Below are 26,133 nucleotides of genomic sequence, written 5' to 3'. Positions count from 1 at the left end.
CAATCAATTCTTGTCCCCCTCAGTCAATCTCAGCCATTTTGAGCCAATGTCAGTCATTTTGTGCCAATCTCAGTCATTTTGAGCCAATTTCAGTCAATGTCAACCATTTTGAGCCAATCTCAGTCATTTTGAGCCAATCTCAACCATTCTGAGTCAATCTCGGCCATATTGAGCCAATCTCAGTCATTTTGAGCCAATCTCAGTCATTCTGAGCCAATCTCAGTCATTTTGAACCAATCTCAGTCAATGCCAGGCATTTTGAGCCAATCTCAGTCAATCTCAGCCATTTTGAGCCAATCTCAGTCATTTTGAGCCAATCTCAGCCATTTTGAGCCAATCTCAGTCATTTTGAGCCAATCTCAACCATTTTGAGTAAATCTCAGCCATTTTGAGCCAATCTCAGTCATTTTGAGCCAATGTCAACCATTTTGAGCCAATCTCAGTCATTTTGAGCCAATCTCAGCCATTTTGAGCCAATCTCAGTAATTTTGAGCCAATCTCAGCCATTTTGAGCCAATCTCAGTCATTTTGAGCCAATCTCAGTCAATGTCAGCCATTTTGAGTCAATCACAACCATTTTGAGTCAATCTCAGTTGTCCACTCGCCCCTGTCAGCCTCAGCCAATCCCGCTTCTCTCCCGCCTTCGGCCCCGCCTTCTTCCCCGCCTCCCCGCCTGTCAATCACTCCCGGTTGCTGGGGCCGCCCTTCCAACGCCATCCACCGGCCGTTTCCGGTCGGCCTGGAGGTTCCCTGCGTCGTCTTCAAACCCGGAAGAGGCGGAAGCGCTGGGGGTGCGGAATGAGTGAGCAGGAAAGTGAGTGATGTCAGCACCTCACTGAGTCCTGGGGAGGGGATACCCACCTGACTGAGTCCTGGGGAGGGGGAACCCACCTCACTGAGTCCTGGGGAGGGGGTACCCACCTGACTGAGTCCTGGGGAGGGGGTACCCACCTGACTGAGTCCTGGGGAGGTACCCACCTGACTGAGTCCTGGGGAGGGGGAACCCACCTCACTGAGTCCTGGGGAGGGGGAACCCACCTCACTGAGTCCTGGGGAGTAGATGGAAGGGGTACTGGAAGGATGTACTGGAAGGGGTACAGGGGAGGGGTACTGGGGAGGGGAGGGGATGGAAGGGGTACTGGGAGGGGTACAGGGGAGGGGTACTGGGGATGGGAGGGGTACTGGGAGGGGTACAGGGGAGGGGAGCAGAGGGGTACAGGGAGGGAAGGGGTATAGGGGAGAGGATGGAAGGGGTATAGGGGAGAGGATGGAAGGGGTACAGGGGAGTGGTACAGGGGATGGAAGGGGTAGTGGGAGGGGTACAGGGGAGGGGTACAGGGGAGGGGAGGGGAGGGGAGCAAAGGGGTACAGGGGGGGGGAGTGGTGGAGGGGAGGTGTACTGGGGGTGGGGAGGGGTACTGTGGAGAGGAGGGGTACAGGGGAGGGGAGGGGAGGGGAGCAAAGGGGTACAGGGGGGGGAGTGGTACAGGGGAGGGGAGGTGTACTGGGGGTGGGGAGGGGTACTGTGGAGAGGAGGGGTACTGGGGATGGAAGGGGTACAGGGGAGGGGATGGAAGGGGTACAGGGGAGGGGATGGAAGGGGTACAGGGGAGGGGATGGAAGGGGTACAGGGGAGGGGATGGAAGGGGTACAGGGGAGGGGATGGAAGGGGTACAGGGGAGGGGAGGGGTACAGGGGAGGGGAGGGGTACTGGGGAGGGGAGGGGTGGAGGGGAGGGGATGGAAGGGGTACTGGGGAGAGGAGGGGTACAGGGGAGGGGAGGGGTGGAGTGGAGGGGAGGGGTGGAGGGGAGGGGTACAGGGGAGGGGATGGAAGGGGTACTGGGGAGAGGAGGGGTACAGGGGAGGGGAGGGGTACATGGGAGAGGAGGGGTACAGGGGAGGGGAGGGGTACAGGGGAGGGGAGGGGTACAGGGGAGGGGATGGAAGGGGTACTGGGGAAGGGGAATCCCACCTCACTGAGCCCTGGGGAGGGGGTACCCACCTCACTGAGCCCTGGGGAGGGGGTACCCACCTCACTGAGTCCTGGGGAGGGGGTACCCACCTCACTGAGTCCTGGGGAGGGGGAACCCACCTCACTGAGTCCTGGGGAGGGGGAACCCACCTCACTGAGTCCTGGGGAGGGGATGGAAGGGGTACTGGAAGGTGTACAGGGGAGGGGATGGAAGGGGTACAGGAGAGGGGATGGGAGCGAAGGGGTACAGGGGAGGGGTACAGGGGAATGGGTATCGGGGAGGGGAGGGGATGGAAGGGGTACAGGGGAGGGGTACGGGAGAGGGGATGGGAGCGAAGGGGTACAGGGGAGGGGTACTGGGGAGGAGTGGAGGGGAGGGGTACTGGGGAGGGGAGGGGTACTGGGGAGGGGTACTGGGGAGAGGGGTACTGGGGAGAGGGGTACTGGGGAGAGGGGTACAGGGGAGGGGAGGGGATGGGAGGGGTACTGGGGAGGGGAGGGGTACTGGGGAGGGGAGGGGTACTGGGGAGGGGAGGGGTACAGGGGAGGGGTATGGGGAGGGGAGGAGAGGGGTATGGGGGAGGGGAGGGGTATGGGGGAGGGGAGGAGAGGGGTATGGGGGAGGGGAGGAGAGGGGTACGGGGGAGGGGAGGGAAGGGGTACAGGGGAGGGGTATGGGGGAGGGGAGGGGAGGGGTATGGGGGAGGGGAGGAGAGGGGTATGGGGGAGGGGAGGAGAGGGGTACGGGGGAGGGGAGGGAAGGGGTACAGGGGAGGGAAGGGGTACGGGGGAGGGGAGGGGTATGGGGGAGGGGAGGGGAGGAGAGGGGTATGGGGGAGGGGAGGGGTATGGGGGAGGGGAGGAGAGGGGTACGGGGAGGGGAGGAGAGGGGTACGGGGGAGGGGAGGGAAGGGGTACAGGGGAGGGAAGGGGTACAGGGGAGGGGAGGGAAGGGGTACAGGGGAGGGGAGGGGTACAGGGGAGGGGAGGGAAGGGGTACAGGGGAGAGGAGAGGAGAGGAGGGGTACAGGGGAGGGAAGGGGTACAGAGGAGAGGAGGGGTGCAGGGGAGGGAAGGGGTACAGGGGAGGGGAGGGAAGGGGTACAGGGAAGAGGAGAGGAGGGGTACAGGGGAGGGAAGGGGTACAGGGGAGGGGAGGAAGGGGTACAGGGGAGAGGAGAGGAGGGGTACAGGGGAGGGGAGGAGTACAGGGGAGAGGAGGAGAGGGGTAGAGGAGGAGAGGGGTAGATGGGAGGGGTACTGGGGAGAGGGGGAGGGGATGGAAGGGGTACTGGGGAGAGGGGTAGAGGGGAAGGGGAAGAGGGTAGGGGAGGGGTACAGGGAGTGGAGGGGAGGGGTACAGGGGAAGGGGAATCCCACCTCACTGAGCCCTGGGGAGGGGGTACCCACCTCCCTGACCCGAGGGGAGGGGTACAGGGGAGGGGATGGAAGGGGTACAGGGGAGGGGATGGAAGGGGTACAGGGGAGGGGAGGGGATGGAAGGGGTACAGGGGAGGGGAGGGGATGGAAGGGGTACAGGGGAGGGGAGGGGATGGAAGGGGTACAGGGGAGGGGATGGAAGGAGGGGAGGGGATGGAAGGGGGGGAGGGGAGGGGTATAGGGGAGGGGAGGGGTACAGGGGAGGGGAGGGGGGCTGGGGAGGGGGGCGGGTACTGGGGAGGGGTATGGAGGAGGGGAGGGGTACAGGGGAGGGGTATGGAGGAGGGGAGGGGTACAGGGGAGGGGGTACGGGGAGGGGAGGGAAGCGGTACAGGGGAGGGAAGGGGTACAGGGGAGGGGTGCTGGGGAGGGGAGCGGTACTGGGGAGGGGTATGGAGGAGGGGAGGGGTACAGGGGAGGGGAGGGAAGCGGTACAGGGGAGGGGTAGAGGGGAGGGGGAGAGGGGAGGGGGAGAGGGGAGGGGTAGAGGGGAGGGGTAGAGGGGAGGGGTAGAGGGGAGGGGTAGAGGGGAGGGGTAGAGGGGAGGGGTAGAGGGGAGGGGTAGAGGGGAGGGGTAGAGGGGAGGGGTAGAGGGGAGGGGAGGGGTAGAGGGGAGGGGAGGGGTAGAGGGAGGGAAGAGGGATAGAGGGAAGAGGCGTAGAGGGGAGGGGAGAGGAGTTGTATCCCAGCACCTCACTGAGTCATGGGGGAGTGGTATCGCAACCTCAGTGAGAGGGGAGGTATCGCAATACCTCAGTGAGTGAGGGGGGAGAGAGGATATCCCAGCACCTCACTGTCAGTGGGGATATCCCAGCACCTCACTGTCAGTCAGTGGGGTTATCCCAGCACCTCACTGTCAGTCAGTGGGGATATCCCAGCACCTCACTGTCAGTCAGTGGGGATATCCCAGCACCTCACTGTCAGTGAGGCTATCCCAGCACCTCACTGTCAGTGGGGATATCCCAGCACCTCGCTGTCAGTGGGGATATCCCAGCACCTCACTGTCAGTGGGGATATCCCAGCACCTCACTGTCAGTGGGGATATCCCAGCACCTCACTGTCAGTGGGGATATCCCAGCACCTCACTGTCAGTGGGGATATCCCAGCACCTCACTGTCAGTGGGGATATCCCAGCACCTCACTGTCAGTGGGGATATCCCAGCACCTCACTGTCAGTCAGTGGGGATATCCCAGCACCTCGCTGTCAGTCAGTGGGGATATCCCAGCACCTCACTGTCAGTGGGGATATCCCAGCACCTCACTGTCAGTGGGGATATCCCAGCACCTCGCTGTCAGTCAGTGGGGATATCCCAGCACCTCGCTGTCAGTGGGGATATCCCAGCACCTCACTGTCAGTGGGGATATCCCAGCACCTCGCTGTCAGTGGGGATATCCCAGCACCTCACTGTCAGTGGGGATACCCCAGCACCTCACTGTCAGTGGGGCTATCCCAGCACCTCACTGTCAGTGGGGATATCCCAGCACCTCACTGTCAGTGGGGATATCCCAGCACCTCACTGTCAGTGGGGATATCCCAGCACCTCACTGTCAGTGGGGATATCCCAGCACCTCACTGTCAGTGGGGATATCCCAGCACCTCACTGTCAGTGGGGATATCCCAGCACCTCACTGTCAGTGGGGATATCCCAGCACCTCACTGTCAGTCAGTGAGGATATCCCAGCACCTCACTGTCAGTGGGGATATCCCAGCACCTCACTGTCAGTGGGGATATCCCAGCACCTCACTGTCAGTCAGTGGGGATATCCCAGCGCCTCACTGTCAGTCAGTGGGGATATCCCAGCACCTCGCTGTCAGTGGGGATATCCCAGCACCTCGCTGTCAGTGGGGATATCCCAGCACCTCGCTGTCAGTGGGGATATCCCAGCACCTCACTGTCAGTGGGGATATCCCAGCACCTCGCTGTCAGTGGGGATATCCCAGCACCTCGCTGTCAGTGGGGATATCCCAGCACCTCACTGTCAGTCAGTGGGGATATCCCAGCACCTCACTGTCAGTGGGGATATCCCAGCACCTCGCTGTCAGTGGGGATATCCCAGCACCTCACTGTCAGTGGGGATATCCCAGCACCTCACTGTCAGTGGGGATATCCCAGCACCTCACTGTCAGTGGGGATATCCCAGCACCTCACTGTCAGTGGGGATATCCCAGCACCTCGCTGTCAGTGGGGATATCCCAGCACCTCGCTGTCAGTGGGGATATCCCAGCACCTCGCTGTCAGTCAGTGGGGATATCCCAGCACCTCACTGTCAGTGGGGATATCCCAGCACCCCACTGTCAGTGGGGATATCCCAGCACCTCACTGTCAGTGGGGATATCCCAGCACCTCACTGTCAGTGGGGATATCCCAGCACCTCACTGTCAGTGGGGATATCCCAGCACCTCACTGTCAGTGGGGATATCCCAGCACCTCACTGTCAGTGAGGATATCCCAGCACCTCACTGTCAGTGGGGATATCCCAGCACCTCACTGTCAGTGGGGATATCCCAGCACCTCACTGTCAGTGGGGATATCCCAGCACCTCACTGTCAGTGGGGATATCCCAGCACCTCACTGTCAGTGGGGATACCCCAGCACCTCGCTGTCAGTGGGGATACCCCAGCACCTCACTGTCAGTGGGGATATCCCAGCACCTCACTGTCAGTGGGGATACCCCAGCACCTCGCTGTCAGTGGGGATATCCCAGCACCTCGCTGTCAGTGGGGATATCCCAGCACCTCACTGTCAGTGGGGCAGTTCACGTCACTGAGGGACGGGGGAGAGGGATATTGAGCACCCGACTGAGCAATAGGAGGCGGTGTATCCGAGCAGCGAGACTTCACAACAGTAAGGTTTTAAAATGGAGGTGTTGCCGGACCGGGAGCCGATGTCGGTCAGGGAGAATGGGAAGGGTGCTGGTGCAGGTGCAGGGAAGGACAAGGTGCAAGACACGATACCGACAGCAGAGTTACACTTTGGGATGGGTGCCTGTCTCTTGAGATTTTTGGTGAACCATCTTGCATGATGGTGCCAAGTGACTGGAAAGGCAGTCGGGTTTTGACTTGATGTTGAATGCCCCTTTCTCTCCTCAGGGCTCCCCACCGCCTGACGTGATGAATATGGACAGCGGTGGACTCGCCCACCTCCGCCCGGCCGAGCTGGCAATGCAGCGTCCCCGTCCCTCCCACCCCGAGGCTCTCAGCCGGACACTTGCTGACCCCGAGCATGGATCTGCGCGCCCCCTGTACCCGCACTGGTTCCGCCCAGCTGACTAGGCCCGAGGGCCGGGACCTCTCCCTGAGCTTGGAAAACCGACTCCTGAGACCTGGCGCTTGTGCCACCTCATGGACCGGCACTCCGCTCTGCTTCAGCCAGCCCTTGAATCCCAAGCTGCCCAGTACCCTCTGTTCTTTGACCTCCCCTCCACTGACCCTCCTCCGCCCTTTGACCTCTCCATTCCTGAAGACCGAGTCTGAGAAACCATCGCCAAGGCCGGAGTATCTACGACAACAGGAGGCTAGAATCGAGGACTCTATCAACAAAGAACAGCAGGTAAGGAAATCACAGAATTTACAGTGCAGAGGGAGGCCATTCGGCCCATTGAGTGCACCGGCCCATGGAAGAGCACCCTACTTAAGCCCACAGCTCCACCCTATCCCAGTAAACGCACACATCGTTTTTGCCATTAAGGGGCAATTTAGCATGGCCAATCCACCTAACCTGCACATGAGAAGCATAAATAGGTGAATGGGGGATCATTTATTGGAAATAATCAGGAGTGAGTTACAGACTGGAATCTAATCGAGCGATTTATGTCGTTTATAGAATAACAGATACCCGGAAGTGAGTTACAGACTGGAATCTAATCGAGGGGTTTGGGTGGTTTATATATAGATTAACAGATACCCGGGAGTGAGTTACAGACTGGAATCTAATCGAGGGGTTCTAGTGGTTTATATATAGAATAACAGATACCCGGGAGTGAGTTACAGACTGGAATCTAATCGAGGGGTTTGGGTGGTTTATATATAGAATAACAGATACCCGGGAGTGAGTTACAGACTGGAATCTAATCGAGGGGTTTGGGTGGTTTATATATAGAATAACAGATACCCGGGAGTGAGTTACAGACTGGAATCTAATCGAGGAGTTTGGGTGGTTTATATATACAATAACAGATACCCGGGAGTGAGTTACAGACTGGAATCTAATCGAGGGGTTTGGGTGGTTTATAGATACCCGGGAGTGAGTTACAGACTGGAACCTAATCGAGGGGTTTGGGTGGTTTATATATAGAATAACAGATACCCGGGAGTGAGTTACAGACTGGAATCTAATCGAGGGGTTTGGGTGGTTTATATATAGAATGACAGATACCCGGGAGTGAGCTACAGACTGGAATCTAATCGAGGGGTATGTGTGGTTTATATATAGAATAACAGATACCCGGGAGTGAGTTACAGACTGGAATCTAATCAAGGGGTTTGGGTGGTTTATATATAGAATAACAGATACCCGGAAGTGAGTTACAGACTGGAATCTAATCGAGGGGTTCTAGTGGTTTATATATAGAATAACAGATACCCGGGAGTGAGTTACAGACTGGAATCTAATCAAGGGGTTTGGGTGGTTTATATATAGAATAACAGATACCCGGAAGTGAGTTACAGACTGGAATCTAATCGAGGGGTCTGGGTGGTTTATATATAGAATAACTAGATTACCTGGATGTGAGATTACAGACTGGAATCTAATCGAGGGGTTTGGGTGGTTTATATATAGATAACAGATACCCGGGAGTGAGTTACCGACTGGAATCTAATCGAGGGGTTTGGGTGGTTATATATAGAATAACAGATACCCGGGAGTGAGTTACAGACTGGAATCTAATCGAGGGGTTGGGTGGTTTATATATAGAATAACAGATACCCGGGAATGTGAGTTACAGACTGGAATCTAATCGAGGGGTTTGGGTGGTTTATATATAGAATAACAGATACCCCGGAGTGAGTTACAGATGGAATCTAATCGAGGTGTTGGGTGGTTTATATATAGAATAACAGATACCGGGAGTGAGTTACAGACTGGAATCTATCGAGGGGTTTGGGTGGTTTATGTATAGAATAACAGATACCTGGGAGTGAGTTACAGACTGGAATCTAATCGAGGGGAACTATACGGGGGAGTTCAGACGGATCTACGGGGGTTTGGGTGTTTTATATATAGAATAACAGATACCCGGGAGTGAGTTACAGACTGGAATCTAATCGAGGAGTTTGGGTGGTTTATATATAGAATAACAGATACCCGGGAGTGAGTTACAGACTGGAATCTAATCGAGGGGTTCGGGAGGTTTATATATAGAATAACAGATACCCGGGAGTGAGTTACAGACTGGAATCTAATCGAGGGGTTTGCAAGGTTTATATATAGAATAACAGATACCCGGGAGTGAGTTACAGACTGGAATCTAATCGAGGGGTTTGGGTGGTTTATATATAGAATAACAGATACCCGGGAGTGAGTTACAGACTGGAATCTAATCGAGGGGTTTGGGTGGTTTATATATAGAATAACAGATACCCGGGAGTGAGTTACAGACTGGAATCTAATCGAAGGGTTTGGGTGGTTTATATATAGAATAACAGATACCTGGGAGTGAGTTACAGACTGGAATCTAATCGAGGGGTTTGGGTGGTGTTTTTATAGAATAACAGATACCCGGGAGTGAGTTACAGACTGGAATCTAATCGAGGGGTTTGGGTGGTTTATATATAGAATAACAGATACCCGGGAGTGAGTTACAGACTGGAATCTAATCGAAGGGTTTGGGTGGTTTATATATAGAATAACAGATACCCGGAGTGAGTTACAGACTGGAATCTAATCGAAGGGTTTGAGCGGTTTATATATAGAATAACAGATACCCGGGAGTGAGTTACAGACTGGAATCTAATCGAGGGGTTTGGGTGGTGTTTTTATAGAATAACAGATACCCGGGAGTGAGTTACAGACTGGAATCTAATCGAGGGGTTTCGTGTCCAGATGACCCTTTGTCAAAGCTATAAGACGCAGAAAGTGGGCAATATTTACACTGTGGGGTGAGAATAAATGATGAAATGTTAGCTCCAGCTGTTTTTAATGCCCTCCACCTTTTTCTCTGCCAGGTATTGGAGGACCCAGCTGAGGAGTCTGAGCTCTTGCCCAGCTACAATCTGTCAGCTCAGGAATATGAGGACCTCGAGCAAGCCCGCGGGGCCCTTGTTGACGAGGAGCTGCGCGATGTTCCGGACCCTTCACAGAACCAGGATGCCGGACTGCAAGAGAAGAAGGTGAGAGCGCGAATAAACCCGGATGTTGTCGTCGGATAGCGCCAATTGACACCCTAAATTTTGAATACCCAGGAGTATTTGCTAGTTAGGCCAGCATTTATTGCCCATCCCTTGTTGCCCTCCAGAAGGTGGTGGTGAGTTGCCTTCTTGAACCCGCTGTTGTCCTTGAGGTGTAGGTACACCCACGGTGCTGTGAGGGAGGGAGTTCCAGGACGTTGCGACAGTGAAGGAACGGTGATATATTTCCAAGTCGGGGTGATGAGTGATTTGGAGGTTCCCAGGTATCTGCTGCTCTGGTCCTCTCGATGGTAGTGGTCATAGGTTTGCAAGGTGCTGCTGAAGGAACCATGGCGTGTTCCTGCAACCCTCCCTTCATCAGCTCGGCATTCCCAATATCGGTCTCGTGTTAGCAGTTATTCATTTCTTCACCTTCATGGGGTGCTCCAGCACACCTCTCAATCTCACCCACTCTCTTCTCACCCCTATGGGCAGCACGGTAGCATAGTGGTTAGCACAATGGCTTCACAGCTCCAGGGTCCCGGGTTCGATTCCCGGCTTGGGTCACTGTCTGTGCAGAGTCTGCACGTTCTCCTCGTGTGTGCGTGGGTTTCCTCCGGGTGCTCCGGTTTCCTCCCACAGTCCATAGATGTGCAGGTTAGGGGGATTGGCCATGATAAATTGCCCTTAGTGTCCAAAATTGCCCTTAGTGTTGGGTGGGGTTACTGGGTTATGGGGATAGGGTGGAGGTGTTAACCTTTGGTAGGGTGCTCTTTCCAAGAGCCAGTGCAGACTCGATGGGCCGAATGGCCTCCTTCTGCACTGTAAATTCTATGATCTATGATCTATCGATCGATTTACCCAACCAGAACATCCTGGGGTTTACTGTTTTTTAAAATTATTTAAAAAAAAAATTGAGTACCAATTCATTTTTTCCAATTAAGGGGCAATTTAGCGTGGCCAATCCACCTACTCTGCACATCTTTGGGTTGTGGGGGTGAAACCCACGCAGACACGAGGAGAATGTGCTAAACTCCACACGGACAGTGACCCAGGGCCGGGATCGAACCTGGGACCTCGGCGCCATGAGGCAGCAGGGCTAACCCACTGCGCCACCGTGCTGCCCCCTGGGGTTTATTGTTGATCAGAAGCTGAACTAGACCAGCTGTATATATCTTATCTATGTTGTGGCTACACGAGCAGGCCATATGCTGGGAATCCTGCGGTTAGTAACTCCCCTCCCACCTGCACGGCATAAGTCAGGAGTGTGATGGAACATTCCCGCTGATGTGCGTGCGGCTCCAACAACACTCGAGAAGCTCGACACCATCCAGGACGAAGCAGCCCCGCTTTGATCGGCGCCCGATCCACAAACCTAATGGTGCGTGCACACACTGCTGCCGCTGTGCGTCGGTGGTGGAGGGAGTGAATGTTTGTGGATGGGGTGCCGATCAAAGCGGGGCTGCTTTGTCCTGGATGGTGTCTAGCTTCTCGAGTGTTGTCGGAGCCGCACTCATCCAGGCAAGTGGAGAGTATCCCATCACACTCCTGACTTGTGCTTTGTAGATGGTGGGCCGACACCGGTGAGGGAGTCGGGAAGTGAAGCTCAAGCACCATCCAGGACAAAGCAGCCCCGCCTGATCGGTGCTCCATCCGCCCCCTCCAGCATCCATTCCCTCCACCATCGACGGACCGGGCCAGCAGTGTTGCACCAACAGCAGGGTGCACTGCAGTCGTTACAGAGGTTCGCCCGCTCCCTGCTGTGTGTTTGAGGCCTTCCTGAATGAGCCGCCTCCGCTTTGGTTGGTCACAAGCCAGGATCTCCTGGGAGTCGGCAGGGATGCTCTGAGGATGTCCATGGGGGCTCTCCTGCTGTCTTCCTGGTGTCTCCAAGCTCTGAGTAACAGCAGGCGATTTGGGAGTCGGTTGTTAAGCAGCCTCAGACTGAAGGGACGATCCTTTAAAACTGAGATGAGGAGGAATTTCTTCAGCCAGAGGGTGGTGAATCTGTGGAACTCTTTGCCGCAGAAGGCTGTGGAGGCCAAATCTCTGATTTAGACAGAGTTAGATAGGTTTTTGGTTAGTAAGGGGATCAGGGGTTACGGGGAGAAGGCAGGAGAATGGGGATGAGAGAAATATCAGCCATGATTGAATGGCAGAGCAGACTCAATGGGCCGAATGGCCTAATTCTGCTCTGATATTTTATAGCCTTTGGGTCTCATGGTGACTGGCTCCGCCCTGTGGATCTGGTTTTCGGTGATCACTGAGGTGCTGCTCGTGTCGGCCTTGGACGGGGCTATTGCACTGCCCTCCTTGCCTCCAGTTTGGAGAGTCCTGCGACGGCACCGGTGCCCCCTCCAGTGCATTGAGCTGCCTGCTGTGGGTTGCTTATGTCTCCCGGAGCCTGGGTTGTCCATACTGCCTTATGCTCATGAATTAGGAGCGGGAGCAGAGGCCACTCGGCCCCTTCGAGCCTGCTCGGCCATTTGATAAAATCATGGCTGACCTGATTGTGACCTCAACTCCCACATTCCTGCCTACCCCACTCCCCGAATAACCTTTCACCCCGAATAACCTTTCACCCCCAATAACCTTTCACCCCCTTGTTAATCAAGAATCTATCCAGCTCTGCCTTAAAAACATTTGGAGACTCTGCTCCCACCACCCTTTGAGGAAGAGAGTTCCAGAAACTCACCGCCCTCGGAGAGAAAATATTTCTCCTCATCTTCGTTTTGAATGGGTGACCCCTTATTTTTAAACAGTGAACCCCCCCCACCCTCCCTGTTCTAGATTCTCCCACAAGATGAAACATCCTCGCCACATCCACCTTGTCCAAGAATCCCCTCAGGATCTTAAAGGTTTCAATCAAGTCGCCTCTCGATCTTCTCAAGTCCGGCGGATACAAACCCGGCCTGTCCCAATCTTTCCTCATAAGACAACCCGCCCATTCCTGGTATTAGTCTAGTACTGCAGGGACTCGCCAAGGCTCCTTCGACAGCACCTTCCAAACCCACCACCTCTACCATCTAGAAGGACAAGGGGGCAGCAGACACATGGGGAACTCCACCACCTGCAAGTTCCCCCCTCCGAGCCCCACACTCACCATCCTGACTGGGAAATATATCGGCCGTTCCTTCACTGTCGCTGGGTCACAATCCTGGCCCTCCCTCCCTGACAGCACTGTGGGTGTTACCCACACCACACAGGGACTGCAGCCGGTTCAAGATGGCGACTCACCCGCCATCTTCTCAAGCGGCAACTAGGGACGGGCAACAAATACTGGGCCCCGGCCAGCAACACTCAAATCTCACAGATGAATGAAAGAAAAACCACCTCCGAATTCCTTCCGAAGCATTTGCTTCCTCCCTTAAATAATGACTCAATCTCCCAACAGCACACCCCACCAATGTCTGAACTTTAGAGGTTAATGTCTCTCTTTCTTCCTTTGTTTCAGGAGGCCCTTTTGAACGGGGTCTGCTGCTCCCTGATCCAGGGGGGCAAGTTTACGGACGCGGACAATGCAACCCGGCAGGACCTGCTGGCGCTGTGTCAGGCGGTCGCAGAGCAGGAGCCTGAGTTTGTCTTGAAGGTAGCTGAGACGGGTAGAACCACGCGGAGAAGCACCAGGGAATCCTTTGTATCTTTCTATGTCTGAGGGAGCTATGTCCGCCCGAGTTTGCTTCCCCACCCTGGTGTAGAACTGAACAATGGGTTCTGTCGGTCTGCAGTGAGTTTGTTCGGTCTGGGGAAGTACAATCAGACTGGATCACAAAAAGGCCACAGGTTCCATGGCTGGGCTGGGCTACGCTATGCTGTGTATTTAGAGCGGATTGTGTCCTCCCCAGATACAGGAGTATTAGAGAGGGTTAGAGAGACCTCCCCAGATACAGGAGCATTAGAGAGGGTTAGAGAGACCTCCCCAGGTACAGGAGAGTGAGAGAGAGGGTTAGAGAGACCTCCCCAGGTACAGGAGAGTGAGAGAGAGAGAGAGGGTTAGAGAGACCTCCCCAGATACAGGAGAGTGAGAGAGAGAGAGAGAGGGTTAGAGAGACCTCCCCGATACAGGAGAGTGTGAGAGAGAGAGAGAGGGTTAGAGAGACCTCCCCAGATACAGGAGTGAGAGAGAGAGGGTTAGAGAGACCTCCCCAGATACAGGAGAGAGAGAGAGAGAGAGAGAGGGGGGGTTAGAGAGACCTCCCCAGATACAGGAGTGTGAGAGAGAGGGGGTTAGAGAGACTTCCCCAGATACAGGAGTGAGAGAGAGAGAGAGAGAGGGGAGGGGGGGGGGGGGTTAGGGAGATCTCCCCAGATACAGGAGGGTGAGGGAGAGAGGGGGTTAGAGAGACCTCCCCAGATACAAGAGAGAGAGAGGGTTAGAGAGACCTCCCCAGATACAGGAGTGAGAGAGAGGGAGAGAGGGGGTTAGAGAGATCTCCCCAGATACGAGAGAGAGGGGTTAGAGAGACCTCCCCAGATACAAGAGAGAGAGAGGGTTAGAGAGACCTCCCCAGATACAGGAGTGAGTGAGAGAGGGAGAGAGGGGGTTAGAGAGACCTCCCCAGATACAAGAGAGAGAGGGGGTTAGAGAGACCTCCCCAGATACAGGAGTGAGAGAGAGGGAGAGAGGGGGTTAGAGAGACCTCCCCAGATACAAGAGAGAGAGAGGGTTAGAGAGACCTCCCCAGATACAAGAGAGAGAGAGAGGGAGAGGGTTAGAGAGACCTCCCCAGATACAAGAGAGAGAGAGAGGGTTAGAGAGACCTCCCCAGATACAGGAGTGTGAGAGAGGGTTAGAGAGACCTCCCCAGATACAGGAGTGAGAGAGAGAGAGGGAGAGGGTTAGAGAGACCTCCCCAGATACAGGAGTGAGAGAGAGGGAGAGAGAGGGAGAGGGTTAGAGAGACCTCCCCAGATACAAGAGAGAGAGAGGGAGAGAGGGTTAGAGATACCTCCCCAGATACAGGAGAGTGAGAGAGAGAGGGTTAGAGAGACCTCCCCAGATACAGGAGTGAGAGAGAGGGAGAGGGTTAGAGAGACCTCCCCAGATACAAGAGAGAGAGAGGGTTAGAGAGACCTCCCCAGATACAGGAGTGTGTGAGAGAGAGAGAGAGGGTTAGAGAGACCTCCCCAGATACAGGAGTGAGAGAGAGAGAGAGAGAGGGTTAGAGAGACCTCCCCAGATACAGGAGAGTGAGAGAGAGAGGGGGTTAGAGAGACCTCCCCAGATACAGGAGAGAGGGAGAGAGAGAGGGTTAGAGAGACCTCCCCAGATACAGGAGAGAGAGAGAGAGAGAGAGGGTTAGAGAGACCTCCCCAGATACAGGAGAGAGGGAGAGAGAGAGGGTTAGAGAGACCTCCCCAGATACAGGAGAGTGGGAGAGAGAGGGGGTGAGAGAGACCTCCCCAGATACAGGAGTGAGAGAGAGGGAGAGGGTTAGAGAGACCTCCCCAGATACAGGAGTTGAGAGAGAGGGTTAGAGAGACCTCCCCAGATACAGGAGTTGAGAGAGAGAGAGGGTCAGAGAGACCTCCCCAGATACAGGAGTGAGAGAGAGAGGGTCAGAGAGACCTCCCCAGATACAGGAGAGAGAGGGGCGGGGGTTAGAGAGACCTCCCAGATACAGGAGAGAGAGAGGGGGGTTAGAGAGACCTCCCCAGATACAGGAGAGAGGGAGAGAGAGAGGGGGGTTAGAGAGACCTCCCCAGATACAGGAGTTGAGAGAGAGGGAGAGAGATAGAGAGATCTCCCCAGATACAGGAGTTGAGAGAGCGGTTTCATTTCCCTAGGTGGCTGAATGAAGTTTGACACTGGGCCTTTGATGTTGAAATGTTGGTGACTGGGGGGGGAAGCGAGAGTGTGTCTGGGGTGGTGAGTGCTTTGTGGGGTAATTTGTTCCCTACACTGTGTGCGCTTTGATGGGGTGGGGAGGGCAGAGGAAATGACGAGGGGGAGCGACACAAGGGAGGTGAAGGAAGAGGGGGTTGGGTAATGGGATCCATAATTCTTCACCTCCTGATATCCTCTCCCCCCCGTCTTCAGGTCGCCCTGTATACCCGGCAGGAGCTGAACATCCGTAGCACCGCCAACTTCCTGTTGGCCCTGGGTGCCTGGCTCCCTCCCTGTCGGCCCCACCTGCGCCGCTACTTCTGCCGGACAGTGCGGCTGCCCTCGGACTGGATCGAGGTGGCGAAGATATACCAGGTACGCTGGCGGAGTGGGGATGGCTATGCCAGGTACACCAGGCAAGGTTTGGTGGTGGGGTGGGTGGGAGAAGGGGGGGGGGGGGGGGGTGGGTGCGGGGGAGATGAAGGTTTACAACCCACACCGGGGGAGTGGGCAGAGGAGGGGGGGGGGGGGGGGGGGGGTTGGGGAAAAGATTTGCCATGTGCACTGGGGGAGTGGGGGAAGATATATCCGGTACACTCGGGCAGAAAGGGGAGGATATTTCAGGTACACTGTGAGGAAGATGGTAGATTTACCAGGTGCACTGGGGGAGTGGGGGAAGATATATCCAGTACACTCGGGCAGAAAGGGGAGGATATTTCAGGTACACTGTGAGGAAGATGGTAGATTTACCAGGTGCAGGGCAGCACGGTGGCGCAGTGGGTTAGCCCTGCAGTCTCACGGCGCCGAGGTCCCAGGTTCGATCCCGGCTCTGGGTCACTGTCCGCGTGGAGTTTGCACATTCGCCCCGTGTTTGCGTGGGTTTCTCCCCCACAACACAAAGGTGTGCAGGGTAGGTGGATTGGCCACACTAAATTGGCCCTTCATTGGAAAAAATGAATTGGGTACTCTAAATTTATATTTTAAAAAAGATTTACCAGGTGCACTGGGGGACAGGGGGAAGATATATCGGGTGCACACAGGCAGAGCGGGGAGGATATTTTGGGTATGCTGTGTTGGGGGTAGAGTTACCAGATGTACTTGCGTATCTCCTGTTGATTCTTCTATCTCTTTCTCTTCCTCTCTTGGCCCAGAGCCTGGCTGAGAGCAGCAGGAAGATAGCTCCTTACCCTTCCTGCCTGCGCCGCTCCCTGGCCGACAGCTTCAAGCTTTTTGACGAGTACCAGCTGGCCAAGTACAACACCAGGAAGCAGCGATGCAAGAGCGATCCGAGGAAGCAGAGGCGGGTGAGTGGAGGGGACAGAGTGGCATCGACAGGACTGTGGTGCTCCAAAACGGCCCAGCAAGGCACTCCGATCAAGGGGCAGTTAGGGATGGGCCACAAATGCTGGGCCCAGCCCCCTCAACGGACTTCACTGCGAGGCCAACCACTGGAAAAGGATGGAGGCCGGGCACTTCCCAAATGGTCAACAGATGACCACAGGGGCGGGCGGGCGCCATTAAAATGTCACGTGGCAGAAGTCGTCAAAATGATCAAAAGTCTAAAGGCTGACTGACCTTTTGTAACTTAAGGAAGGGGCAAGAAGCATTCTCGTTTCTACACCTGGAGCACAGCTCCTGACGCCGCACCTTCGGAAAGATATACAGATGTAAGAACTAGGAGCAGGAGTAGGCCATTCAGCCCGCTCCACCGGTTCAGCCGATTTCCTGCCTGTTCTCCATAACCCTTCAACCCATTGCTCATTAAATATCTGCATCTCCTCCTTGTGGTGAGATGCATCACTGTAAATACACAAGGGAGTTAATGTGAGTGCACTGCGACTAAATGAACACTAGAGGGAGCACCAGAGACGCCATGACATGCAGACATACAGCTAATGGACACATAGAATAGGAAATGACCAATGGGCAGTCAAGACACCCAGAGGTCACTACCACAAGGGGGCATTACACAACCCATATATAAAGACAGGGCACACATGCCCTGTCTTTTTCCACAGACGACACTCAGAGAGTTGGACAGGGGCAGATCAGAAGCATCACACCCACCACGTGGCTTAGAGCAGACTGGTTAGTTAGACTGAGTTACTATAGCAAGATTAGCAGGAGAGTCGAACTCCTAGAGAACTGTGCTGATGGTTCAATAAATCACGTTGAGCTTACTTCAAAGTCTGGAGTATCTTTTGGTCAAAGCTGCATCGAGTTGCAGCCTGTGTTATCCCAGAGTACAGAACACAACACTCCTCAACGTTACTCGATGCCCCAGCATCCACTGCACTCTGGGGGAGTGAATTCCACAGGTTCACGACCCTTTGAGAGAAGTAATTTCTCCTCTTCTCTGTATTAAATATGCTGCCCCTTATCTTAAAACTATGACGTCTCATTCTAGAATGCCCCACAAGAGGAAGCATCCGCTCTACGTCCACTTTGTCCATAGCTTTTATCATCTTGTCTACTTCAATTAGATGATCTCTCATTCTTCTAAAATCGAGAGCGTATAGGCCCAAACTGCTCAATCTCTCCTCATTAAGCAGACCCCTCATCTCTGGATTCAATCTAGTGAACCCCCTCTGAACTGCCTCCAATGATTTAGATTTAGATTTATTGTCACTGTACCGTGAAAAGTATTCTGCGTATCGTCCAGACGGATCGTTCCCTACATGAAAAATATAGGACTTGCGATAAATACCCAGTGTAAATACATAGACACCGGGTGAAGCATACAGAGTGTCGTACGAGACAGTAGAGAGAAGACGCGTGGAGAGATCAGTTCAATCCATAAGAAGGTCATTCAGGAGTAATGCAGCGACATCCCTCCTCGAGTAAGGGGACCAATCTGTGCACAATCCTCCAGGTGTGGTCTCACCAATGCCTTGTACAGTTGCAGCAACACTTCCCTACCTTTATACTCTATTCCTTTGGCTATAAGTGTCAAAGTTCCATTTGCCTTCCTTATTACCTGCTGCACCTGCATACTAACTTTCTGTGATTCATGCACAATGACACCCAGGTCCCTCTGTATTGGAGCACCCTGAAGTGTCTCTCCATTTAGATAATAAGTTGCCTTTCCATTTTTCCAACTAAAATGGATGACATCAAAGGTATCCTCGTTAAATTTTAGCCCACTCGCCTCTCTATATCTGTTTGCAAATCTCTTATTTCCTCATTGCAACTTATTGCACCACCTATTTTAGTGTAATTTGCAAATTTGGTTATCGCACCTTCTATCCCTGCATCCAAGTCGTTAATTTAAAAAAAAATTTAGCGTATCCAATTAATTTTTCCAATTAAGGGCCAAATTAGCGTGGCCAATCCACCTACCCTGCACATCTTTGGGTTGTGGGGGCGAAACCCACGCGGACACGGGGAGAATGTGCAAACTCCACACGGACAGTGACCCAGAGCCGGGGTCGAACCTGGGACCTCAGCGCCGTGAGGCAGCAGTGCTAACCCACTGCGCCACCGTGCTGCCCTCATCCAAGTCATTAATATATGTTATAAATAGCTTGGGACAAAGGGCAGCACGGTGGTGCAGTGGGTTAGCGCTGCTGCCTCACGGTGCCGAGGTCCCAGGTTCGATCCCAGCCCTGGGTCACTGTCCGTGTGGAGTTTGCACATTCTCCCCGTGTCTGCGTGGGTTTCGCCCCCACAACCCAAAGATGTGCAGGTTAGGTGGATTGGTCACGCTAAATTGCCCCTTAATTGGAAAAATGAATTGTGTACTCTAAATTTATTTTTAAAATTAAAAAATAAATAGCTGGGGCCTCGAGGACTGAACCCTCTGGCACCCCACTAGCTACATCTTGCTAACTAGAAAAAGATGGGTGAACGACATCTTCTGTGGACTCTCGAGGGTTAAATTACGAGGACGGATGTCACCGGCTCGGATTGTAATACCTTAGAATTCAGGAGATTAAGGGGTGATTTAATCAAGATTTGAAGGTATGAAGGGGAACTGATGGGGCCCAGAACGGGAGACGACATTTCCATTCGTTCGGGGATTCCAGACCGATGAGAGGAGGGGGATGGGGTGGCAAAATGTCGATCGTTCGGGAGCGGAATTCGGAAACGCTTCCAACAGGGAAGAGTTAGGAATGCTCTCCCACAAACGGCAATTGTTGCTTGACCAATCCTGAAGGATAAGAGTGAGATTGAGAGATTTCTCATCCAAAGGGTGTTAAGGGGCAAATACAGGGGGAGGTGGAGTTAGCCCTCCGAGCAGTTGTGATGTCATTGCATGATAGGTCAGACGCGAGGGGCAGAACGACCTCCAGCCCCTGCAGCTCTCTTATTTATTGCCGCCTCTGTTTTGCAGATTCAGAAACCGCCGTCAGACTTGCTCATTGCCAAGTGGTCGAAATGTTTGTCCCTCGCAAAGGCTGACGTGACGCAACTTGTTCGTACCTCATTTGTTCTCAAACAATATTTTTATTCTCCTCTTTTTCCACTTTTTCATCAACCCCAAGATAACATAGAACATACAGTGCAGAAGGACGCTATTTGGCCCATCGAGTCTGCACCGACCCACTTAAGCCCTCGCATCCACCCTATCCCCGTAACCCAATAACCCCTCCTAACCTTTTTTGGACACTAAGGGCAATTTACCATGGGCAATTTATCTTGGGGCAGCACGGTAGCATGGTGATTAGCATAAATGCTTCACAGCTCCAGGGTCCCAGGATCGATTCCCGGCTGGGTCACTGTCTGTGTGGAGTCTGCACGTCCTCCTCCTGTGTGCGTGGGTTTCCTCCAGGTGCTCCGGTTTCCTCCCACAGTCCAAAGATGTGCGGGTTAGGTGGATTGGCCATGCTAAATTGCCCGTAGTGTAAGGTTAATGGGGGGATTGTTGGGTTACGGGTATAGGGTGGATACGTGGGTTTGAGTAGGGTGATCATTGCTCGGCACAACATCGAGGGCCGAAGGGCCTGTTCTGTGCTGTACTGTTCTATGTTCTAATCCACCTAACCTGCACGTCATTGGACTGTGGGAGGAAACCGGAGCACCCGGAGGAAACCAACGCACACACGGGGAGAACGTGCAGACTCCGCATAGACAGTGACCCAGCGGGGAATCGAACCTGGGACCCTGGTGCTGCGAAGCCACAGTGCTAGCCACGTGTGCTACCGTGCTGCCCATAACCAACAATAACAAATACAATAGCAATCCCCCAACCAGCGTGTCCTCCAACATACGAACCCAAACCTTCCCCCTACATCCCAAATACAGAACAAGAGAATCCACAGTCATCCCCCACAGGGAACACTCAACCCCCCGCCAATCCCCCTAATGTTCGATGGCATCCAATTCTTGAAAGGGCATGATAAATAATGGCCGTGAATTGTAGAACCCTTCCATCCTTCCCCTCAACTCAACCTTCACCTTCTCCAGTGTCCAAAAACTCCGACAGATCCCCCTCGCTGCCTCGCCTGACATCCACCCCACCAGGACCCGCCTTCGGGTAGTCAGTGAGGGGAAGGCTACGATATCCGCCCCCGCACCTGCCTGCAGCCCAGGCTGGTCCAACACCCCGAATATGGCTTCTAGGGGCCCTGGTTCGAACCTCCCATGCACCAACCCCCCCAGATGACCTGAAAGGCCTCCCTCCAATACCCCTCTTGTTTTGGACAGGACCAAAACATGTGAAGGTGGTGAGCGGGGGCTCCCTGCCACAGCGTTCACAGGCATCGTCTCCCCCCCCCCCCCCCCCCCTCAAAGAGTCGGCTCATCCTCGCCCTCGTGAAATGCGCCCCAATTCCACCTTCAGCTGTATCAGCCCCAACCTCCCGCACGGGGTCGAGGCCTTGTTCTCACCTCATCATCCTGATAACCAGTCACAGCATTTCAGACATTCCTCTTCCTGTTCACTCTCCTGCCTTCCAGCGTCTGCATTCTTTGTTTATTGTGAACCCAATGTCCTCTGGAACTGCATAGGTCCATTGGGATTGTGTACAGTGGGAGTGAATGGGAAGGGGTTTGGGTCCATTGGGATTGTGTACAGTGGGAGTGAATGGGAAGGGGTTTAGGTCCATTGGGATTGTGTAGAGTGGGAGTGAATGGGAAGGGGTTTGGGTCCATTGGGATTGTGTACAGTGGGAGTGAATGGGAAGGGGTTTGTGTCCATTGGGATTGTGTACAATGGGAGTGAATGCAAAGGGGTTTGGATCCATTGGGATTGTGTACAGTGGGAGTGAATGGGAAGGGGATTGGGGTCCATTGGGATTGTGTACAGTGGGAGTGAATGGGAAGGGGTTTGGGTCCATTGGGATTGTGTACAATGGGAGTGAATGGGAAGGGGTTTGGGTCCATTGGGATTGTGTACAGTGGGAGTGAATGGGAAGGGGTTTAGGTCCATTGGGATTGTGTAGAGTGGGAGTGAATGGGAAGGGGTTTGGGTCCATTGGGATTGTGTAGAGTGGGAGTGAATGGGAAGGGGTTTGGGTCCATTGGGATTGTGTACAGTGGGAGTGAATGGGAAGGGGTGTGTGTCCATTGGGATTGTGTACAATGGGAGTGAATGCAAAGGGGTTTGGATCCATTGGGATTGTGTACAGTGGGAGTGAATGGGAAGGGGTTTGGGTCCATTGGGATTGTGTACAATGGGAGTGAATGCAAAGGGGTTTGGATCCATTGGGATTGTGTACAGTGGGAGTGAATGGGAAGGGGTTTGGTTCCATTGGGATTGTGTACAGTGGGAGTGAATGGGAAGGGGTTTGGGAACATTGGGATTGTGTACAGTGGGAGTGAATGGGAAGGGGTTTGTGTCCATTGGGATTGTGTACAATGGGAGTGAATGCAAAGGGGTTTGGATCCATTGGGATTGTGTACAGTGGGAGTGAATGGGAAGGGGTTTGGGTCCATTGGGATTGTGTACAGTGGGAGTGAATGGGAAGGGGTTTGGGTCCATTGGGATTGTGTACAATGGGAGTGAATGCAAAGGGGTTTGGATCCATTGGGATTGTGTACAATGGGAGTGAATGGGAAGGGGTTTGGGTCCATTGGGATTGTATACAGTGGGAGTGAATGGGAAGGGGTTTGGGTCCATTGGGATTGTGTACAGTGGGAGTGAATGGGAAGGGGTTTGGGTCCATTGGGATTGTGTACAATGGGAGTGAATGGGAAGGGGTTGGGTCCATTGGGATTGTGTACAGTGGGAGTGAATGGGAAGGGGTTTGGGAACATTGGGATTGTGTACAGTGGGAGTGAATGGGAAGGGATTGATACATATTCGATTCATGACCTGAAGTGAGATTTTCTGTGCTACAACCTGAATAACTGTTGCCACTGCCTCCCTCCCTCTCTCTGCCTCCCCCCCCCTGCCTCCCCCTCTCTGCCTCCTCCCCTCCCTCTCGCTCCCCTCCTCTCGCTCCCCTCCCCCTCGCTCCCCTCCCCCTCGCTCCCCTCCCCCTCGCTCCCCTCCCCCTCGCTCCCCTCCCCCTCGCTCCCCTCCCCCTCGCTCCCCTCCCCCTCGCTCCCCTCCCCCTCGCTCCCCGCCCCCTCGCTCCCCGCCCCCGTCGCTCCCCTCCCCCTCGCTCCCCTCCCCCTCGCTCCCCTCCCCCTCGCTCCCCTCCCCCTCGCTCCCCTCCCCCTCGCTCCCCTCCCCCTCGCTCCCCGCCCCCCTCGCTCCCCGCCCCCTCGCTCCCCGCCCCTCTCGCTCCCCGCCCCCTCGCTCCCCGCCCCCCTCGCTCCCCGCCCCCTCGCTCCCCTCCCTCTCGCTCCCTCCCTCTCGCTCCCCCCCCTCGCTCCCCTCCCCCCCTCGCTCCCCTCCCCCCCTCGCTCCCCTCCCCCCCTCGCTCCCCTCCCCCCCTCGCTCCCCTCCCCCCCTCGCTCCCCTCCCCCCCTCGCTCCCCTCCCCCCCTCGCTCCCCTCCCCCCCTCGCTCCCCTCCCCCCCTCGCTCCCCTCCCCCCTCGCTCCCCTCCCCCCTCGCTCCCCTCCCCCCCTCGCTCCCCTCCCCCCCTCGCTCCCCTCCCCCCCCTCGCTCCCCTCCCCCCCTCGCTCCCCTCCCCCCCTCGCTCCCCTCCCCCCCTCGCTCCCCTCCCCCCCTCGCTCCCCTCCCCCCTCGCTCCCCTCCCCCCCTCGCTCCCCTCCCCCCCTCGCTCCCCCCCCCCCTCGCTCCCCTCCCCCCCTCGCTCCCCTCCCCCCCCTCGCTCCCCTCCCCCCCTCGCTCCCCTCCCCCCCTCGCTCCCCTCCCCCCTCGCTCCCCTCCCCCCCTCGCTCCCCTCCCCCCTCGCTCCCCTCCCCCCCTCGCTCCCCTCCCCCCCTCGCTCCCCTCCCCCCCTCGCTCCCCTCCCCCCCTCGCTCCCCTCCCCCCTCGCTCCCCTCCCCCCCTCGCTCCCCTCCCCCCCTCGCTCCCCTCCCCCCCTCGCTCCCCTCCCCCCCTCGCTCCCCTCCCCCCCTCGCTCCCCCCCCCTCGCTCCCCTCCCCCCCTCGCTCCCCTCCCCCCCTCGCTCACCCCTCCCCCCCTCGCTCCCCTCCCCCCCTCGCTCCCCTCCCCCCCTCGCTCCCCTCCCCCCCCTCGCTCCCCTCCCCCCCCTCGCTCCCCTCCCCCCCTCGCTCCCCTCCCCCCTCGCTCCCCTCCCCCCCTCGCTCCCCTCCCCCTCGCTCCCTCCCCCTCGCTCCCCTCCCCCCCTCGCTCCCCTCCCCCCCTCGCTCCCCTCCCCCCTCGCTCCCCTCCCCCCTCTCGCTCCCCTCCCCCCCCCCCCTCTCTCCCTCCCCCCCCCTCTCTCCCTCCCCCCCTCTCGCTCCCCCCCCCCCTCTCTCTGGCTCTATTGCTCTGAATGTCAGGTGGCTGAATCTACCCCAGTTCAGAAGGAGAAGAAGCCGAAGGATCATTTCTCTCTGAAGAAGCTGGTCCGTTGGCTCCACCTGAAGGAGCCGACCTACAACATCATGTGCCTGCTGGGTCGAAGGTGAGTGCCAACGCGGAGAATTGACTCTGATATCTCCTATTGGAGAGCATCATCGGAGACCCTCCCTTCGAGGGTGTTGTCCGCTTCAGGTCACGTGTTTCTTATTTTAAATTTAGAGTACCCAATTAATTTTTTCCAATTAAGGGGCAATTTAGCGTGGCCAATCCACCTATCCTGCACGCTTTTGGATTGTGGGGGCAAAACCCACACAGACACGGGGAGAATGTGCAAACTCCACAGGGACAGTGACCCAGAGCTGGGACCGAACAGGGACCTCGGCGCCGTGAGGCCAGAGTGCTAACCACTGCATCACCGTGCTGAGGTCACGTGTTTCTGCCATACTTCCTCATGTGTCTGAACGCATGCCATTGGCACACGGGCGTGGGAATCTCCTGTGGTAATGGGATCTGGAGTGTGGGATTTCCTACCTACTTCTTTCCAGACTCCCACCCGGGCTGGGTGATTCACTTCCTGAGGAAAGGTTGGACAGGCTCGGCTTCTCGCCGTTGGAGTTTACAGAGAAAGATGGCAAACAGGAGCAGGAGGAGGCCATCGGCCCTTCGAGCCTGCTCCGCCATTCTTTGGGATCATGGCTGATCATGAAACGAAAATGGCTTATTGTCGCGAGTAGGCTTCAAATGAAGTTACTGTGAAAAGCCCCTAGTCGCCACATTCCGGCGCCTGTCCGGGGAGGCTGGTACGGGAATCGAACCGTGCTGCTGGCCTGCCTTGGTCTGCTTTAAAAGCCAGCGATTTAGCCCAGTGAGCTAAACCAGCCCCTCATCCAACTCGATAGCCTGTTCCTGCCTCTTCCCTCCATTTCCTTTCATTTCCAAGTTCTACATCTAACTACGTCTTGAAAATATACAAGGTTTTGGCCTCAACTCCTTCCTGTGGCAGAGAACTCCATAGGCTCTCTGAAGAAATGTCTCCTTATCTTTGTCCGAAATGGTCTACCCCGTCTCCCCAGACTGTGTGACCCCTGGTTCTGGACACACCCACCATCGGAAACATCGTTCCTGCATCTACCCTGTCTAGTCCTGTTAGAATTTTATAGGTTCCTGTGAGATCCCCCCCCCCCCCGATTCGTCTGAACTCCAGCACGGTAGCACAATGGTTAGCACGGTTGCTTCACTGCGCCGGGGTCCCAGGTTCGATTCCCTGCTGAGTCACTGTCTGTGCGGAGTCTGCACGTTCTCCCCCCCCGTCTGCGTGGGTTTCCTCCGGATGCTCCGGTTTCCTCCCACAGGTTAGGCGGATTGACCACGATAAATAGTGTCCAAAAAGGTTAGGTGGGGATCGGGTGGAGGTGTGCGACTTAAGTGGGGTGCTCTTCACAAGGGCCAGTGCAGACTCGATGGGCCGAATGGCCTCCTTCTGCACTGTGAATTCTATGTATTAATTCTAACCGACTCAACTCTCCTCTTGCATCAGTCCCACCATCCCGTGAATCGGCCTGGTAAATCTCGCTGCACCTCCTCCAGAGCAAGAACATCCTTCCTCACAGAAGGAGACCAAACTATACACAATATTCCAGGTATGACCTCGCCAAAGCCCTGTGTAATTGCAGCAACTCATCCCTGCTCCTGTACTCTAATCCGCTCGCAGTGAAGGCCAGCACACCATTTGCCTTCTTTAC

At 55.6% G+C, this 26,133-nt stretch overlaps 1 protein-coding gene across 1 annotated transcript in view; it reads left to right on the top strand.

Annotated features, from left to right (window-relative positions):
* The first annotated feature begins 676 nt into the window (after positions 1–676).
* Positions 677–26,133, top strand: part of tep1 (telomerase-associated protein 1) — a 49,060-nt gene continuing 23,603 nt past the window's right edge. The window contains exons 1-8 of the mRNA XM_038774379.1: positions 677–814; positions 6,506–6,965; positions 9,581–9,745; positions 13,197–13,331; positions 15,783–15,944; positions 16,721–16,873; positions 19,903–19,983; positions 24,370–24,494. Of these exons, the coding sequence (XP_038630307.1) occupies positions 6,639–6,965; positions 9,581–9,745; positions 13,197–13,331; positions 15,783–15,944; positions 16,721–16,873; positions 19,903–19,983; positions 24,370–24,494 (1,148 nt within the window). The 5' untranslated portion in view covers positions 677–814; positions 6,506–6,638. The remainder of the gene's footprint in view (positions 815–6,505; positions 6,966–9,580; positions 9,746–13,196; positions 13,332–15,782; positions 15,945–16,720; positions 16,874–19,902; positions 19,984–24,369; positions 24,495–26,133) is intronic.

The sequence above is a fragment of the Scyliorhinus canicula genome, chromosome 17 (genome assembly GCF_902713615.1).
Source record: "Scyliorhinus canicula chromosome 17, sScyCan1.1, whole genome shotgun sequence".
Classification (NCBI taxonomy): Eukaryota; Metazoa; Chordata; class Chondrichthyes; order Carcharhiniformes; family Scyliorhinidae; genus Scyliorhinus; species Scyliorhinus canicula.
The sequence above is the reverse complement of the archived record's forward strand: the minus strand, read 5'-3'. Positions and strand labels throughout refer to the sequence as shown.